This window comes from Miniopterus schreibersii, assembly GCF_964146895.1.
Source record: "Miniopterus schreibersii genome assembly, chromosome: X".
NCBI classification, from domain to species: Eukaryota; Metazoa; Chordata; class Mammalia; order Chiroptera; family Miniopteridae; genus Miniopterus; species Miniopterus schreibersii.
The window spans coordinates 68,613,796-68,629,191 of NC_138104.1; the positions used below are offsets into that span (position 1 = coordinate 68,613,796).

At 55.3% G+C, this 15,396-nt stretch overlaps 2 protein-coding genes across 2 annotated transcripts; both read left to right on the top strand.

Annotated features, from left to right (window-relative positions):
* The first annotated feature begins 35 nt into the window (after positions 1-35).
* Positions 36-8,402, top strand: ATP6AP1 (ATPase H+ transporting accessory protein 1). Its single transcript, XM_081125589.1, has 10 exons — positions 36-419; positions 668-794; positions 3,366-3,440; positions 3,711-3,904; positions 4,433-4,473; positions 5,554-5,639; positions 6,062-6,309; positions 6,926-6,973; positions 7,060-7,291; positions 7,522-8,402. Exons 1-10 carry the CDS (start codon positions 265-267, stop codon positions 7,729-7,731), a joined length of 1,416 nt encoding a protein of 471 aa, XP_080981715.1. The 5' UTR covers positions 36-264; the 3' UTR covers positions 7,732-8,402.
* A 367-nt stretch (positions 8,403-8,769) lies between these two features.
* GDI1 (GDP dissociation inhibitor 1) lies at positions 8,770-14,995 on the top strand. The gene is made up of 11 exons (XM_081124994.1): positions 8,770-9,174; positions 10,399-10,506; positions 10,646-10,745; positions 10,888-11,022; positions 11,466-11,664; positions 11,930-12,061; positions 12,582-12,681; positions 13,124-13,295; positions 13,592-13,736; positions 13,850-13,904; positions 13,994-14,995. The coding sequence occupies exons 1-11, from the start codon at positions 9,130-9,132 to the stop codon at positions 14,144-14,146; spliced, it is 1,344 nt and encodes a 447-aa protein (XP_080981120.1). The 5' UTR covers positions 8,770-9,129; the 3' UTR covers positions 14,147-14,995.
* Positions 14,996-15,396: the final 401 nt, after the last annotated feature.

Genomic DNA, 15,396 nt, shown 5'->3' on the forward strand with positions numbered 1-15,396 from the left:
CTGGCCCCGCCCCGCCCCGCCTATCCTATCAAGTCAGTGTCAGCTGAGTCGGCTGGGTGGCGGTGAGAACTGACGGAGCTCGATCCACTTCCCTTTCCTACAGGAGCGTGCGCGCCTGGAGACACGTTTGGCCAATCAGTGAAAAGGAACGACCGTGAGTGGCCTGCACTCTGGCCAATGGTGGCGCGGGGCGGAGCTCAGGCGGGGGCGACGGTCACCTGATCTGCGGCGGCAGTGGTGGCCGAGGCAGTGGAGGCTGAAGCTATGATGGCGGCGACGGTGGCTGCTCGGGTGCAGGCGGGGACCAGGAGGGCCCCGGCGTTCTGGCAAATGCGGTGGCTGCCACTGTTGCTGGTGGCGGCGGCGGCGGCGGCGGCGGCGGAGCAGCAGGTGCCGCTGGTGCTGTGGTCGAGTGACCGGTGAGCTGGGCGGTGGGCTGGTGCGGGCTGCACTGCGCGCCGTGGCGGCTCGGGTGCCCTCACGCGACTCCTGGGCTGTCCTCGGCGAGAAGCTGCGAGGCCCAGAGGGGACTGTACCCTGCTCTGCGGCCTGTAGCGAGCCGGCTGGGTCAGAGCTCCAGGACCCACGCATCAAGCTGGGAGCCCGTGGGCTTCTGATCTCAAGCCATGCGCCCCCTCTTGACAGAACCTGTTCTGTCCACTAACAGGGACTTGTGGGCTCCTGCGGCCGACACCCATGAGGGCCACATCACCAGCGACATGCAGCTTTCTACTTATTTAGACCCCGCCCTGGAGCTGGGCCCCCGCAACGTGCTGTTGTTCCTGCAGGACAAGGTGCGCCTGTCCCAGCCTTCCTCCCCCCTCTGGGTCATCAGGAGGCAGGCAGGCCCCTCCCCCCAGGGTAATGAGACCCATTCTCCTAGGGAAGCTTAAGTGACCTTGTGCAGGGAGGTGTGGCTCCTTTCTTGGGAAGGGCTGTAGGAGAAGGTTCAGCGGGAATAGTGAGGGCCCCAAAATGGCACCAACTTGATTGGGGAAGCAAGTGGTTGGAGGCCAGATATCTACACAGTACCATGAACTTATCTGAGCTACTCCACATGGTGGGGATTATTGTTTGCAGATGAGAAGACAGATGCCCATGGAGGGGAAGTGACTGGCTCAAGGTCACACAGCTAATGGGTAGCAGAGTTTTGATTCTAATTGTAATGATCATAATAGAGATTTAAAAAAAGGGATCACTTACTAAGTGCTTCATATGCACTGTGCTAAACTGATGTCATTATCTTGGCTTTACTATCAAGGAAGCTAAGGCTTGTAGAGGTGCAATGATTGGCCAGGTTTGTGCACACCACAATTGGTTCCGGCCTGAGTCTGTCAGACCCCCCCCCCCCCACACACACACCTCTGCTGCCAGTTTGTGCTCATGACTGGGTTTGTGCTCCCTCCCTTTCAGGTCTCTCTGCCCCCAAACCAGGCATTGAGACCATGAGAAGATTCTAGGGCAGTGTAGGTTTCATGTTGGGGAAGTTATCGAGCCTCTGCTTGTCCCTTCCTCATTCGTGGTCTGTATGGCTCATTCCCCTTGTGGTCTTGTTCCGTCACTCTGTGGGCAGGTCATGGCTGTCATGCTCTCCTGTAGTCCTTCCAGGAGGCGGTAAATAATGTAGTCAGACTGGAACTCAATTCTAGTTCTACTACTTACCAGTTTCTGCATCTGTAAAATGAAGATACCACCTCATCAGAGGGCTGTGAGGAGCAATTCTTAAAATCCACTTAAAACATCTAGCTGGATTCCTGTCTTATGGCATTTGTCCATTTACCAAATATGAACTGCCTACTATGTGCCAGTTATTAAGTGTTAGGGACATAGCAGTGAGCAGAATAACCCAAGCCCCTACCCTGAGGAAGCTGACATCACATGAGCATGACAAGTAAATGCTAAGTTCTTATATGATATAGTGTCAGTGCTATAGTGTTTAGAGAAGAAAGAAGCAGGCTAAGGGGACAGAGTGACTGGCAACCCTATTTAAGGTAAAGGTGATCAGGCAAGGGCTCACTGAGGAGGTGATATCTGAGCAGAGATCTAAAGGGAGGGACAGAGCCATGTAGCTATAGGGGAAGGGTGTTCCTAGCAGAGGGAACAGCAGGTGCGAAGGCCCTGGGCAAGGAGTGCTCTTTTTTTTAATTAAATATATTTTATTGATTTCAGAGAGAGGAAGGTAGAGGAAGAGAGAGAGAAAAATCAATGATGAGAGTCATTGATCGGCTGCCACTTGCACGCCCCTTACTGGGGATCGAGCCCCCAACCCGGGCATGTGTCCTGACCAGGAATTGAACCATGACCTCCTAGATCATAGGTCAGTGCTCAACTGCTGAGCCATGCTGGCCAGGCAAGGAGTGCTCTTGGTGAGCCCTCGGAAGAGCTGGTGTCACTGGAGTATAGTGAGTGAGAGAAGGGGATAGGAGATGGTTAGCCATGTTGCCAGGAAATGAGGAGGAAAAAGATTGGTTGCAGTTCTAAATGTGGCAGGTAGCCTTGGGTTATTTCAAGCAGAGAGTGCCATGAGGAGATAGTGGTGGTTTCTGAGCTTTCAGAAGGAGAGCCCAGGTGTCCAGACAAGGTCAGGATTACTGCCCAGAAGGGAGAGGAAGCTGGGCAAGTGTGTATACTAAACAGAATGAGATTAGGGAACCTGATTAAGATCGCCTCTGGGCCTAACTGGGAAAAGCCAGCGGAAGCTGGGAGTTGGGGTGGAGGGGCAGGAGTTGAAGGGCATCTCTAGGTTGTAGAGGAAAAGGGATGAGCATGGGGTTACTGTGGTCCAGAGGGCTCAGAAGACTTCAGTGCTTTCTCCAGCATGTTCTGAGATTTTCACCTGTTTCTCTCCTTCTACCAAAAGCAGGTGAGGAGGGGGACTTCTCACCTTCCTTTAAAAAAGGTCCTGTCCAGACTGGACCTAGGTGACTCTAGCTGTTGCATCTGATATGCAGGTTCTCCTTTTTTCTGACTTCCCTTGGGGGGGCATGCGGTAAATGCTTCTAACTGCCCCCCCAGCCCCTCCCCCTAGCTTCCCTCCTCCCTACTCAGTTCCTGTTGTCTGCAGGCAGCAGCTGACTCTTACTCCTGAGGTTACCACAAGTCAGCTGCCTGCAGATTTCCTCCCAACCCCATGACTGCCTTCCATGATTTTTCACCCTCACCCTCCCAGGAGGATGCTAAAGAAAAGAAAGAACTTTCCTTCCCCACCCTCACCCCAAGCTCACCCTTGCTTGCTTCTTTGACCACAGTCAAATATGACTCTAAATGAGATTTTGCTGGCCCTGCAAATGCACAGGGAAGGTGTCTGCCCCCTGCCCTGGCCCTGGCCCAACCTTCTGAGGCCGTCTTACCTGCTTCCCTACTAGCTGAGCATTGAGGACTTCACAGCATACGGTGGTGTGTTTGGAAACAAGCAGGACAGCACCTTTTCTAACCTGGAGGTAAGAGTCCTCTCCCAGCTGCGGGCCATGGGGGCTGTCCTGTACCACCTCCTCCAGCACAATAAAGAACTGTTCCCTTAGGAATCAGAGATGCTGGGTTTGGGGGTAGAAAGGCCTGAGTGTCAGGGGTCGGGTGTGGGGCATTTTCTTTCTGACCTCAAATGACACTACTGTATGGGTGTGGGTATGGCTTTTCCAGAGAGGTTTGAGGGGCTGACTCAGGCCCACTGGTCCCTTGCTAACTCACCCACACCTCTCCTTTGTCCCCAGAATGCCCTGGACTTGGCTCCCTCCTCTCTTGTGCTTCCTGCTGTTGACTGGTATGCAGTCAGCACTCTGACCACTTACCTGCAGGAGAAGCTTGGGGCAAGCCCCTTGCACGTGGACCTGGCCACCCTTCGGGAGCTAAAGCTCAATGCCAGCCTCCCGGCTTTGCTGCTCATCCGCTTGCCCTACACAGCCAGGTATGGCCCAGCCTCCAGCCAAAAGGCTCTGGGCTCTGGCAGCACAACTCAGTCAATGACAACAGTCCTCTGTTCAGAACCTTGAAGCCCTTCCAGAAGGTGCCCTGTATGGCCAGAAGAGACTGGAAGGGCCTCTGGCTGGGGTGGGACTCAGGAATCAGTGCCCTGCACTGAACGAGGCCCATCGGCCCTCCAGACCAGGGACAAGGCTGATGTGGGCTCTGCTGGTAGGGAACCGACTCAGCCCATTCACATGCATGTAGCAGGGACATGAGTGCGACCGTGAAGTGTGGGGGTGGAGGAGAGGCAAGTGATTTCAGGCAGGGCCATGAGGTGAGCAAAGATGTGGAGGGAGCAGTGAGGATGACTCCCAGAGCCCCCAGCTAGAGTGTGCTAGGTGAATGGGGCTAGTGGAGAAAGATGGTGGTATTGAGTGGAGGACACACTAGAGGGGCAAAGGGGATGCAGCTGGGCATGGTGGAGAGCTATTTGGATTGTGGGGGCTCTGATGCTCTGTTTTATCCATAGCTCAGGTCTGATGGCACCGAGGGAAGTCCTCACAGGCAATGGTGAGTAGGGTCAGGGACAGTGCACATTTTCCATCCTTATCCAGCTCTCAGCTCAAGAGAGCTGGTCCATAGCTCCTCAGCTCCTCTTCAACCCCAGGGCAGCTCCCCTGCTTCTTGGAGCAACTGGCAGTTGATCAGGGAAATGCTGGCCCTCGGGCCTGATCCCTCTTCAGTTGGGCCCTGCCTGACAAAGATTTTGGGATGTCTGGGGATCCTCCCTGTGGAGCCAGTTTCCACTAAGGCAGCCTGAATCCTATAGTTTGGGTTTAATAGATGGGCAGCATTTGAAAAAACAGTTCTGAAGACATGTCTTCTTTTTGCTATAAAGGACAGTCAGTCATTCACTGTGGAAAGGTTACTGGAAACCTTCTATGAGTGGTTTGAAGTTTCTTTTTCTTTTCTTTTTTTAATATTATATTGATTTCAGAGAGTGGAAGGGAGAGAGAGAAAGAAACATCAATGATGAAAGTCATTGATCGGCTGCCACCTGCATGCTCCCTGCTGGGGATCGAGCCTGCAACCCAGGCATGTTCCCTGACCCGGAATTGAACCTCGATCTCCTGGATCATAGGTCAATGCTAAACTGCTGAGCCATGCTGGCTGGGCTGAAGTTTCTTTATTTTTGTCTTTTCTCATTCCCTTTAGTTAGGGCTTGGCGTTAGAGAGTTGACAATTGAGGCCACAGGTGTCCCAGGGGAGGCTGGTGTGTGTGTGTGTGTGTGTGTGAGATTAGGATGAGAAGCAGCTGCTGTTAGTGATTCACAATGGAAACTGAAAACACTAGTGAAGACTGATGGGAGCTGACTCTTCAAGGGTCTTAGTGTCCCACCACAGAGGACATGTTAGTTGCTGGGGGTGGGAGGACTTCGCAGTGAAGACATCTGGTGGTTCCCACCTCAATGAGGTGATCTCACTGAGCTCCATCAAGAAAGGGCACTGATGTGGGATGTGGAAGGGCACTACCTTGCCTCTGCTGGCTTCTGCTATGTGAAGTTCAGATGGTTTCTAACAGGTTGTGGGAAGCGTTGCTATAAGTGTCCATCTGTGACTTGGTTCTCTGCTCTCCCTGTTGCCCCTCAGATGAGGTCATTGGACAGGTGCTGAGCATGCTCAAATCTGAAGATGTCCCGTACACAGCAGCCCTAACAGCCGTCCGCCCTTCCAGGGTATGTGCCCTGCTGCAGGGGCTCTGGGAGGTGTGGGTAGAGGCCACATGGTGAGTCGGCCTGGAGAGGGTGTGGCTCCAAGTGGCCTCAGTGGGGGCCAGCTTTTCCCCTGGACCAGTGTCAGGAGAGACGAATATGAACTGTAAAGTCCTGCTTATTCCTTCCAGGTGCAGCTTTCCATCTTGCCCTATCAGTCTTACCCTTTGGCATGCTCAGACAGTAATTCCAAGTGTCCCCAGATTGCAGGGACTAGGAATATCACAGAGGCTTAGGGGCCAGCTGCAGAAAGCTTCCTGGAAGAAGGTCCTCTTAGTTTGACCGGTGGAACTACAGATGGTGGAAAGGGACAGTGAGGGCAGGCCACTTGGTTTGGGGCCTGCTCCCAGGGCCATTGAGAGAAGGCTTGTGGGCTGTTTCTGCAGGTGGCCCGCGATGTAGCCATGGTGGCTGGGGGTCTAGGTCGCCAGCTGCTGCAAACACAGCCAAAACAGTTGGTGTCGGTTGTGATCCACCCCCCTGTGAGTTATAATGATACTGCTCCCAGGATCCTGTTCTGGGCCCAGAACTTCTCAGTGGCATATAGGGACCGCTGGGAAGACCTGACTCCCAGAACCTTTGGGGTCCAGTATCTCAACCTGACTGGCTCCTTCTGGAATGACTCCGTTGCCAGGTAAGGGCAAAATACCTGTCACTTCAGGTGGGTATATGCGTTGGGGTTGTGTGTTCACCATGGGAACACTGATGGTATCATGGGGTGGGGCTATTAGAGGGTCCCTTGGTGTGGGGGTTGCTCAGAGTTCTGCTTCCCCGTGCCTTCTAGTCCTTGACTGGGACCTTGGTTGTTATTACTTCCCAGTCACCTGGGAACCTGACGCCTCCCCCTTGAGCAACGTCAAGGTGACTGCACTATGGTGCATACCATGCCCGAGCAAGTTCTGGGGCTTCCATACCCTCCCCATGTGGTGAGAGAGACCGCCCTTACTCCCAAAGCCCAACCTGGGCACCTAAATGACCTCAAGGGGGAGCTAAAAGGAGGAGGGGCAGTGGATTCAAGGGAGCCAGAGGAAGAAGGAGCCCTCAGTTGGAGGTAGGGGACCTACATGCTGGTTCCTCACCTAGAATGTGACAGGGTCTCAGTTTTCCCATCTGTCAAGTGGGGGCATTGCCTCTTAAGGTGGCTGCAAGGAACCAGGCAGCTTAGGTAGGAGCAGACTTGAGCAACTTGATCTAAGATGCTCTAGGCCCTTTCAGAGCCTAACACCTTGCGTCTTACTCTGGTCCTACAGGCTTGCGCTGACCTATGAACAACTCTTTGATGCCACAGTGACATTTAAGTGAGTCCGAGGTGTGGTTAAGGTGTGGGTGGTCTGGCATGGCTCTGGCTTCCTCAGCTACCTGACACCCCTGTGGTCTCCCCCAGGTTCACTCTGGTGAACCGCTTCTATCCAGTGTCAGCCCGGCACTGGTTTACCATGGAGCGCCTCGAAATCCACAGCAATGGCTCTGTAGTCTACTTCAATGTCTCCCAGATCACAGGGCCCAGCATCTACTCCTTCCACTGCCAGTATGTCAGCAGTCTTAGCAATAAGGGCAGTCTCCTTGTGCCCAACACTCAGCCCTCTCTCTGGCAGATGACTCTTCAGGACTTCCAGGTAGGGAGCAGGGAGGAGCCCAGGCTAGAGGTAGCAGGTCCTGGGAGAGGGGAGGGAGCAGAGGCCTGAAGCCTTAGTACCCTTTGGTCTTGGGCTCAGGAATGTGGTAAAAAGTCATGTCCTCATGGTGCTCCCATCCCATGAGATTTGGACCACCCACTAACTTGGGAACCTCAGCCCTTACTGGGCCTCCCTCTGTGTGGGGCTGCATGGTCCTTTCTGTCCCCCAGATCCAGGCCTTCAATGTGACAGGCGAGCAGTTCTCCTACGCCAGTGACTGTGCCGGCTTCTTCTCCCCGGGCATCTGGATGGGGCTGCTCACCTCCTTGTTCATGCTTTTCATCTTCACCTACGGCCTGCACATGATCCTCAGCCTCAAGACCATGGACCGCTTTGATGACCACAAGGGCCCCACCATTACTTTGACCCAGATTGTGTGACCTTGTGCCCACTGGGGATTAAGGGTGTGATGGTGTCCAGGTTGTTGCTTTTTCACCTAAGGCATGCTGGACTGAAGGACTTCCTTCTCTTCCTACCATAGCATGAACCCCCAACTCCCCTCAGCCTGTCTTGCTCCTTTTCAACCCTCTGAGGGGCTGCCCTGGGGCTGCCCACCCCCCATCTCTATCAACAGGTGTACATATTCTCCGTAGATAGTATACAAATCTCCCAGGCTTTATGATTGTGAGGGGAGGGGACATGAATTCTAGAACCCCTTCCTCCTCCCTGTTTCTCCTTATTTATTTTCATATCTCCACCTTCACCCCTTGCTGTTTATAGTGCTTTTGTGTAGTCAGTGCTTCATCCCTAGGCTTTAGGGGGCTCCCTGTAGCAGCCAGGAGCTGGAGGTTCCCTGGGCTGGGGGGGGGAGGGGGGTTTGGAAGTACTATTTAACTGTCTGTCCCGCTTGGCTGGTGGTGTTTTTGGCGATGTGCTAACAATAAGCAGTACACTGGGGTTTATTTCTGTGTCCTGAGAAGGAAGGGACCTCCACGGCAGGTGGGCTGGGTGTGCTCACTGGGTTCCTGGTAGTTCCTGCCAGGAATGCCTGGCAGGAGCCTGGGGTGCTCGATGGGTTTCCTTCCTAATAAAATAAAGATGGGTCACCATGCCTTGGCCTCTTGTCACTGATTTCTGCACTGGATATGAGGGATCCACTTGACTGAAGGCTTCCAGAGAGGTTCCCAGGTATAGCTGTAGCCAAGGCAGGCCAAGGGGGAGGCGGGAAGGCCTGTAGGGGTCCTGCGGACTGCCTCAGGGAGCCAGGAGAGAGCCAGAGGGTCTCTAGCAAGCTGGACCCCTAAGTGACTAGTTTAGGGAGGGGGGTGCAGTGCGCAGGCAAGAAAGGCCAGGGCGGTCAGCGCCTGGGGATGACAATGGCAGCCCTCACGTCCTTTTGGGGCCACCCTAGGCTGCCGCAGGGGCAAGCGCCTGGCCCTTGGGGCGGTGCTGAGCATCCCAAAGGGCGGGGCGGGCTCGGCTGCTCCCGCGCACGGATCCCTGGTCCACCGCACCGGGCACCCGCCTACGCCGCCTGCCCCACCTGGCTCCGCTCCCCTCAGGGCTCTCGGCGAGCGGTGCTGCCCTCGGAGCCACGCCGGTGCTGAGGCCCGGGCACTGGCAGCTCTCCCGGGAGGCGAGCCAGGGAGGCGGTGTCCCCGGCCGTGCGCAGCGGGGCGCGGGGGGACGGACTCTTTGACGCGGCGGAGGGGTCGGGCGGCGGTCGACGCACCGCCATCTTTGGTCCAGTGCGGCGGCGGCGGCGGCGGCGGCGGCGGCGGCGGCGGTGGTGGTGGTGAAGGAGGAGGAGCCGACGGCGCTGGCACCGAGGCCTGATCATGGATGAAGAATATGATGTGATCGTGCTGGGCACCGGCCTCACCGTAAGTGCGGCCTCGGGCGCCCAGAGCCCCGCATCGCCCCCTCCTCCCCGTAGTGCTGCCGCCCCCGGCCCCATCCTGTCACTGCCATCCGCTGCGCTGCTGACCACGGCGCTCGAGTCCCTGGAAAAAACAGCCCTGTGCCCACCCCCCACGATGTCGCCTCTACCCACCACCATGGCCCCTTTTCCAAGAAATGGCCCCCTTCTTTTCTGCCCCCTCGACTCCCCGAGCCCCGACCGCTAGCCCCTTCCGTCCTCCCCATTCCATCCTGCACCCCCACTGGGCTCTATACCCCCAGTGCCCCCCCCCCCCGACACCGCCCCCCACCCATCGCCCGCACCCCTGGCCTGTCCATCTCCTCTCATCTTGCGCTAATCTTGGTGAGGATGAAATGCAAGGACCTCGGGTCAGGGGGCCTCACAAGGGTGGACCCTCACCCTGCCTCCCCGGCTTTTTATTGGGCCTAGGGACCCAGGGAATGTTCCAGAAGGAGCAGCAGTGGGGGCAGTGACCACATTCCCGATACCCCCATCCCCCACCCCCGGTTTCCCTGGGAGACTTAAGGCTGACTAGTGTCTGCAGCCTTTGTCCTTGGGCTAGTGACAGTGAATTGTGAGGGTTGTTTATCTTTCCCCTTCCCTCAAACCCCATTGGACTGCTCCTCTGAGAGACTCTTCTCCCCTAGCTGTGGCGCAAAAGCCCCTCCCCCAGTGGGAAGTTCAGGGTCAGGGGCAACTTGGAGGACCCAGCAGCCCAGGGTGGGGCCTGTGATTTCAGGACCCTGCTAAGTCTTTCTCCCCTTCCCTTCAGGGGGTCCTTCACTGTCCAGCTGGGTCTCCTCTGTGGCTCATTGTGTCTTATCTGTCCTTTCTTGTGGCTCTGTGTAGATAGATGATGTAGATAGATGATTTTCTTGGCATGGTAGTTGCTGGATACACCATCCTTGTGTCTGCTGGGTACTCTCCTGCTATGCCTCCATTATTTCTTTTATTTATGTCTTTGCCCCACAAGCTTATAAAGGAGACTGTGGTCAGATGAAGCCATTGTCCTCCAATCTTAGGCAAGGCGGCCAGCGGTGGTAGTGGGGTGTGTGTGAAAGGAGCTGTCCATTGGTGCAGTCTTTCTAGCTTTGCTCTCCTCTCTGGTTTGGGGTGGGGAACAAGTAAGGGCTGCCGGTGGGAATGTGGGCAGATGAGAGTGCAGCAAATGTTGACCCTTTCTCAGGAATGCATCCTGTCGGGCATCATGTCCGTGAATGGGAAGAAGGTGCTGCATATGGACCGGAACCCCTACTATGGGGGTGAGAGCTCCTCTATCACACCCCTGGAGGAGGTGAGGCCACCTGAGCCCAGGCCCATCCCTTGTTAACCTTTGCATAGCTGAAGCGCTCCTTAGGTTCTCTGGCCAGGAGGGGCGGGAGAGGGAGGGTTGGTCTTGGAGGTGCATCTCTTTCTCTCCTTCCTGCTTGCAGCTGTATAAGCGTTTTCAATTGCTGGAGGGACCACCTGAGTCGATGGGCCGGGGCCGAGACTGGAATGTTGATCTGATCCCCAAATTCCTCATGGCCAATGGTGAGGGAGATGAAGGAGGTATTGTGGAGGGTGATTGGGGCAACCAGAGAAGGGTCAAGCTCCATAGACGGGGCAGCCAGAGCAGCTAGAGCTTCTGAGGGAGCCATGCTTATACTGTTGTCTTTCCCTCACCGCCCTGCAGGGCAGCTGGTAAAGATGCTACTGTATACAGAGGTGACTCGCTACTTGGATTTCAAGGTGGTGGAGGGCAGCTTTGTCTACAAGGGGGGCAAGATCTACAAAGTGCCATCCACTGAGACTGAAGCCTTGGCTTCTAGTGAGTGTGGGCCCCCTGAACCAGAGAATCATGGGGATGGGGGTGCCCCTTACCCAAGGTCACATTCCCCATGCAGTACCAGAAGCCCCCTTGCTCTGTCTTCCCTCTACCACCCTGAGCTGTGCCTCACACTGGTTGCCAGGAGGGAAGTCCATGTGCAGAAGGGATGTGTGTGTGGGGGACTCCTTGAAAGACTTCAGCCTTTGACAGGGGCTCCACATGACCAGTGAAACATCCCCCAGTGTCAGAGCTGGGAGGGCCCTCAGAGCCTGCCCAGGTGGGAAACTGAGGCTGAGAAGGGCAGAGGGGTTAATCTAAGGTCGCAGAGTGGTCAGCAAGAGAACTCAGCTGGGAGCTAGGGAACCTGCTTTCTTGGCCTTCCTAGTGGAAAGGAGAGGTTCATGTTTTGTGGTGCGAAGGCTCTCCTTGCATCACCTCCACAGATCTGATGGGTATGTTTGAGAAACGGCGCTTCCGCAAGTTCCTGGTGTTTGTGGCAAACTTTGATGAGAATGACCCCAAGACCTTTGAGGGCGTCGACCCCCAGAGCACCAGCATGCGGGAAGTCTACCGAAAGTTTGACCTGGGCCAGGACGTCATTGACTTCACTGGCCACGCCCTGGCACTCTACCGCACTGATGAGTGAGGGGAAGCTCGCACAGCACACTGCACCTTGCCTGGGCTGCCCCCTGCCCTCCCCCTCCTGCCTGTTGCTCTCTCAGCCCACTGTGCACATCTCTTGTACTCAGCCACACCCTTACCTGTTGCTTTTTCCATTCCTTCCTTGTGTTTAATCCATAGGCTTCCCCAGGTCATTGAGGGTGGGAGAATGCTGGCCTGGTGCCCGGGTGGGAGTGAGCTAGGGGTTTTGCTGTTGGAGCCTCTTCTCCTGACCCTGTTCCTCCAGCTACTTGGACCAGCCGTGTCTTGAGACCATCAACCGCATCAAGTTGTACAGCGAGTCCCTGGCCCGGTATGGCAAGAGCCCATATTTATACCCACTCTATGGCCTTGGCGAGTTGCCTCAGGGCTTTGCAAGGTGAGGGCATGGCTTCTTTCTGTTGGCAGTACTGAGTAGGACTAAGGCCAAGAATGGGAACAGCCCCCTTGAGCATTTTCATAGCATTCTGAACCTTGCCCTTGTGGTCTTCATTTACTTTGCATCTTCCTTGGGTAATGGGAGTGCCACAGCAGTGTGTTAAAGTACAGAGTTGAAGAGGCAGGGCACCACAGATGGAGCTTGCTCGTCTCCTAGACTGAGTCAGGCAGTGCTAGGACTGGGCCAGGATCCTTGGAACCTTGAGTCAGAGCTTCTCCAGAGCCCTTCATTTTATTCCCCAGACCGCTTCTGTGAGGAGCTATGCCCGCATGCCACCTTTACACTAGCCCTTTACAGGGTATTCTGGGTGACTGGTCTGGGAAGAACCATTGGGTCTCCTGAGCTCTGCCTGCTTGGGGCAGCTTTCTCTGTACCCCAGTGCTGGTGGGGGGAGGGTACAGTGGCAATGGTCCCTGTTTCTCCTGGGTGGGGTACTTCACCATCACTCTCCCCACCACAGATTGAGTGCCATCTATGGGGGTACATATATGCTGAACAAACCTGTGGATGACATCATCATGGAGAATGGCAAGGTGGTGGGTGTGAAGTCTGAGGGAGAGGTAAGCGTTTCTCAGAGTGCAGTCATGATGGTCTGGGTGGAGTTTGTTCTTCTCCTTAGAGGTTCTTTTCCCAGTGACCCTGACTCTGCTGGGTTTGCTGCTTCTCAGCTGTAAGGGCCTCGGGTTGTGCACTGGGGCTCCATAAGAAGTCTACATAGCCATTCCTGTTGGCAAGAGGTATCTCTCAAAGCCAGTGTGCTGTGTCAGTGGTCCAGGAAGTGTTTCTGATCACAGTATCTCAGCAAAGGGGGTTGCCCAACCCTGTATATCGGGCTTATCTCCCTGAGATGCAGAATGAAGCTGTGTGCTACAGGAAGGGCAGTGGTGACAGCTCAGAGGAGCACCCTGCCTGCCAGAGCTACCAGGCCCTAGCTCTGGGCCCATCCCCGTGACTACCTAAGGGAGTGTTGGATAGAGACAAGTCATTTTGGTGCTTTCACAGGTGGCTCGATGCAAGCAGCTGATCTGTGACCCCAGCTACATTCCAGACCGTGTGCGAAAGGCTGGCCAGGTTATCCGCATCATCTGTATTCTCAGCCACCCCATCAAGAACACCAATGATGCCAACTCCTGCCAAATAATCATCCCCCAGAACCAGGTCAACAGGAAGTCAGGTAGGCCAAGCCCCATGTGACTTCCTCCAGGGTGTTGTCTTTGAGGTGACTCTGCTTCTCCTTATAAGCCTTGGGGCTCTCTGCCTGATCCCTCCATGAAGAATAGGGACCTGCATCACAGTCCCCATGACTTAGGGCCCTAGGGATTGGGTGGCTTGGACTCTTCCCCTTCATGAGTGTGGCAGCTTGGATGCTGCCTGCTTTGTGGAGCTGGGGAGGGTCAGGCAGGCCCAGTTTGAGCTCATCCCTGGGAGCCCTTTGTGTGCTCACGTTAATGGAGCGCTTCCTCTGGACAGACATCTATGTGTGCATGATCTCCTACGCGCACAATGTGGCTGCTCAGGGCAAGTACATCGCCATTGCCAGCACCACGGTGGAGACCGCAGAGCCTGAAAAGGAGATTGAGCCGGCCCTGGAGCTACTGGAGCCCATTGACCAGAAGTGAGGGGCTTGGGGGAGGAAGGGAACCAAGGAGCTGGGGAACTAGGGGACAGAGACCAGGGAGGGCAAGGCTGATTGTGAGAACTATCTCCTCCCCTCCATCTGCCCCTCAGGTTTGTGGCGATCAGTGACTTGTATGAGCCCATTGACGATGGTTCTGAGAGCCAGGTAAGCAGCCTGTCCCGGCCCCGGCTCCTGGCTGCTTGCCCAGGACCCCTGCCCAACTCACCCTGGGCCCCGGCTCTGGCTGTTTTCAGGTGTTCTGTTCCTGCTCCTATGATGCCACCACACACTTTGAGACAACCTGCAATGACATCAAAGACATCTACAAGCGCATGGCAGGCTCCGCCTTTGACTTTGAGAACATGAAACGCAAACAGAACGATGTCTTTGGAGAAGCTGACCAGTGATTGCTGATCCTCCCCCAGCCCCAGATGCCCTCTCCCCTGTTCCCCAGAACTAAGGAGATGGGTGTGGCTGGGCACCCGTTTCCAGCATCCTCTGCTTCCCCCACCACATTCCTGTCACCCACGTCATTGATTCACTGACCAAATCCTTAATCTTAGTGATGGTTTGGGAGACGGGTGGGGGGTTGGATAGCATCCTCTTTCTTGGCCCTTCCTATCCTGGGAAAAGAGGGTTCTTCTTGTGTGTGTTTCTTCCCCCTTCCCCTAATTCGTCTGCTCTGTTTGGGAAGAACGCAGAGGAAAAGCTGACTTCTGCCCCCACCACTCTTAATCCCACTGTAGTGGCCTTTGGAGATGCCCCCTGCCTCCCCCCACCAACTCTTGCGTGTTGGAGAGAAGGGGCCCTCCCAGCACAAAGTTTCATCCTTCATTCCTCCCCACCCTGTTAATTTATTCTAATTTATTAACTTCTGCCCACCCTGTCTGAGAAGGGAGTTCTGTACCCCTCCCTCGCAGTCTTTTGGTGCAGCCTGGGGCTGTGGAGCAGCTCCCCTGGCTACCTGGGCAGCCTGGGAGAGGGAAGGGCTTGGGTGTGGCCCCATTGGAGGTTGATCTTACTGTTTTTGATTCTTTGTGTCTTTGTGTTTGTGTCCTTTGGTACTGAGAGAGAAATGTGAGCCAAGCAGAAGGAGGTGGGAAAATGGATCCAGATCCCCCAGTGTGCCCTGCCCTCACACCTTTCCTTTAGTGGTGGGAAACCCTTATCTTGCAAAGTGAATGTGTGCCCTTCCCCAACCTCTAGTGTACTTCACAGAAAACAAAACCTCCCAATAAAACTGTGTGGAAACCTGAGCCCAGATCTTCAGCTTTATTTTCCAAAAGCTGGGCACAGGGTGGGGCCTCAGCTTCCCTGGGGTGTCCTGCTGTCCTTATGAATTTGGGACTCTGTCTTAGCTTGGCTCCTGATGTCTACAAAAAGGTCACTTTCTTTATCAGGGAATTAAAGAGCTCCTGAATTGAAAGAACTTGTACAGAGGAAACAGGTCACATCAACCTTCCCAGGGCCAGCCAGCAAGTTAGTGCTGGCACCAGGACTGCAACCCGTGGGGGTCAATGCGAAAGAAAGCCAGAGAGGGGTCTGGCCTGAGGTGGGTGGGGGTTGAAGCAGAGGGAACAGGGTCCTTGTCTCTAGATCAAGGAAGAGGAGGCAGAGGGGACCCAGGCCCAGCCTCATGGTCTGAGGAAATGGAGGA

Coding starts and splice junctions, on each gene's coding strand:
- ATP6AP1 (XM_081125589.1), top strand. CDS start 265: ATGATGGCGGCGACGGTGGCTGCTCGGGTGCAGGCGGGGACCAGGAGG. Junction 5,640..6,061: donor CAGCCGTCCGCCCTTCCAGG/GTATGTGCCCTG, acceptor CTGTTTCTGCAG/GTGGCCCGCGATGTAGCCAT. Junction 7,292..7,521: donor TGACTCTTCAGGACTTCCAG/GTAGGGAGCAGG, acceptor TCTGTCCCCCAG/ATCCAGGCCTTCAATGTGAC.
- GDI1 (XM_081124994.1), top strand. CDS start 9,130: ATGGATGAAGAATATGATGTGATCGTGCTGGGCACCGGCCTCACC. Junction 12,682..13,123: donor GTGTGAAGTCTGAGGGAGAG/GTAAGCGTTTCT, acceptor GTGCTTTCACAG/GTGGCTCGATGCAAGCAGCT. Junction 13,737..13,849: donor CTGGAGCCCATTGACCAGAA/GTGAGGGGCTTG, acceptor TCTGCCCCTCAG/GTTTGTGGCGATCAGTGACT.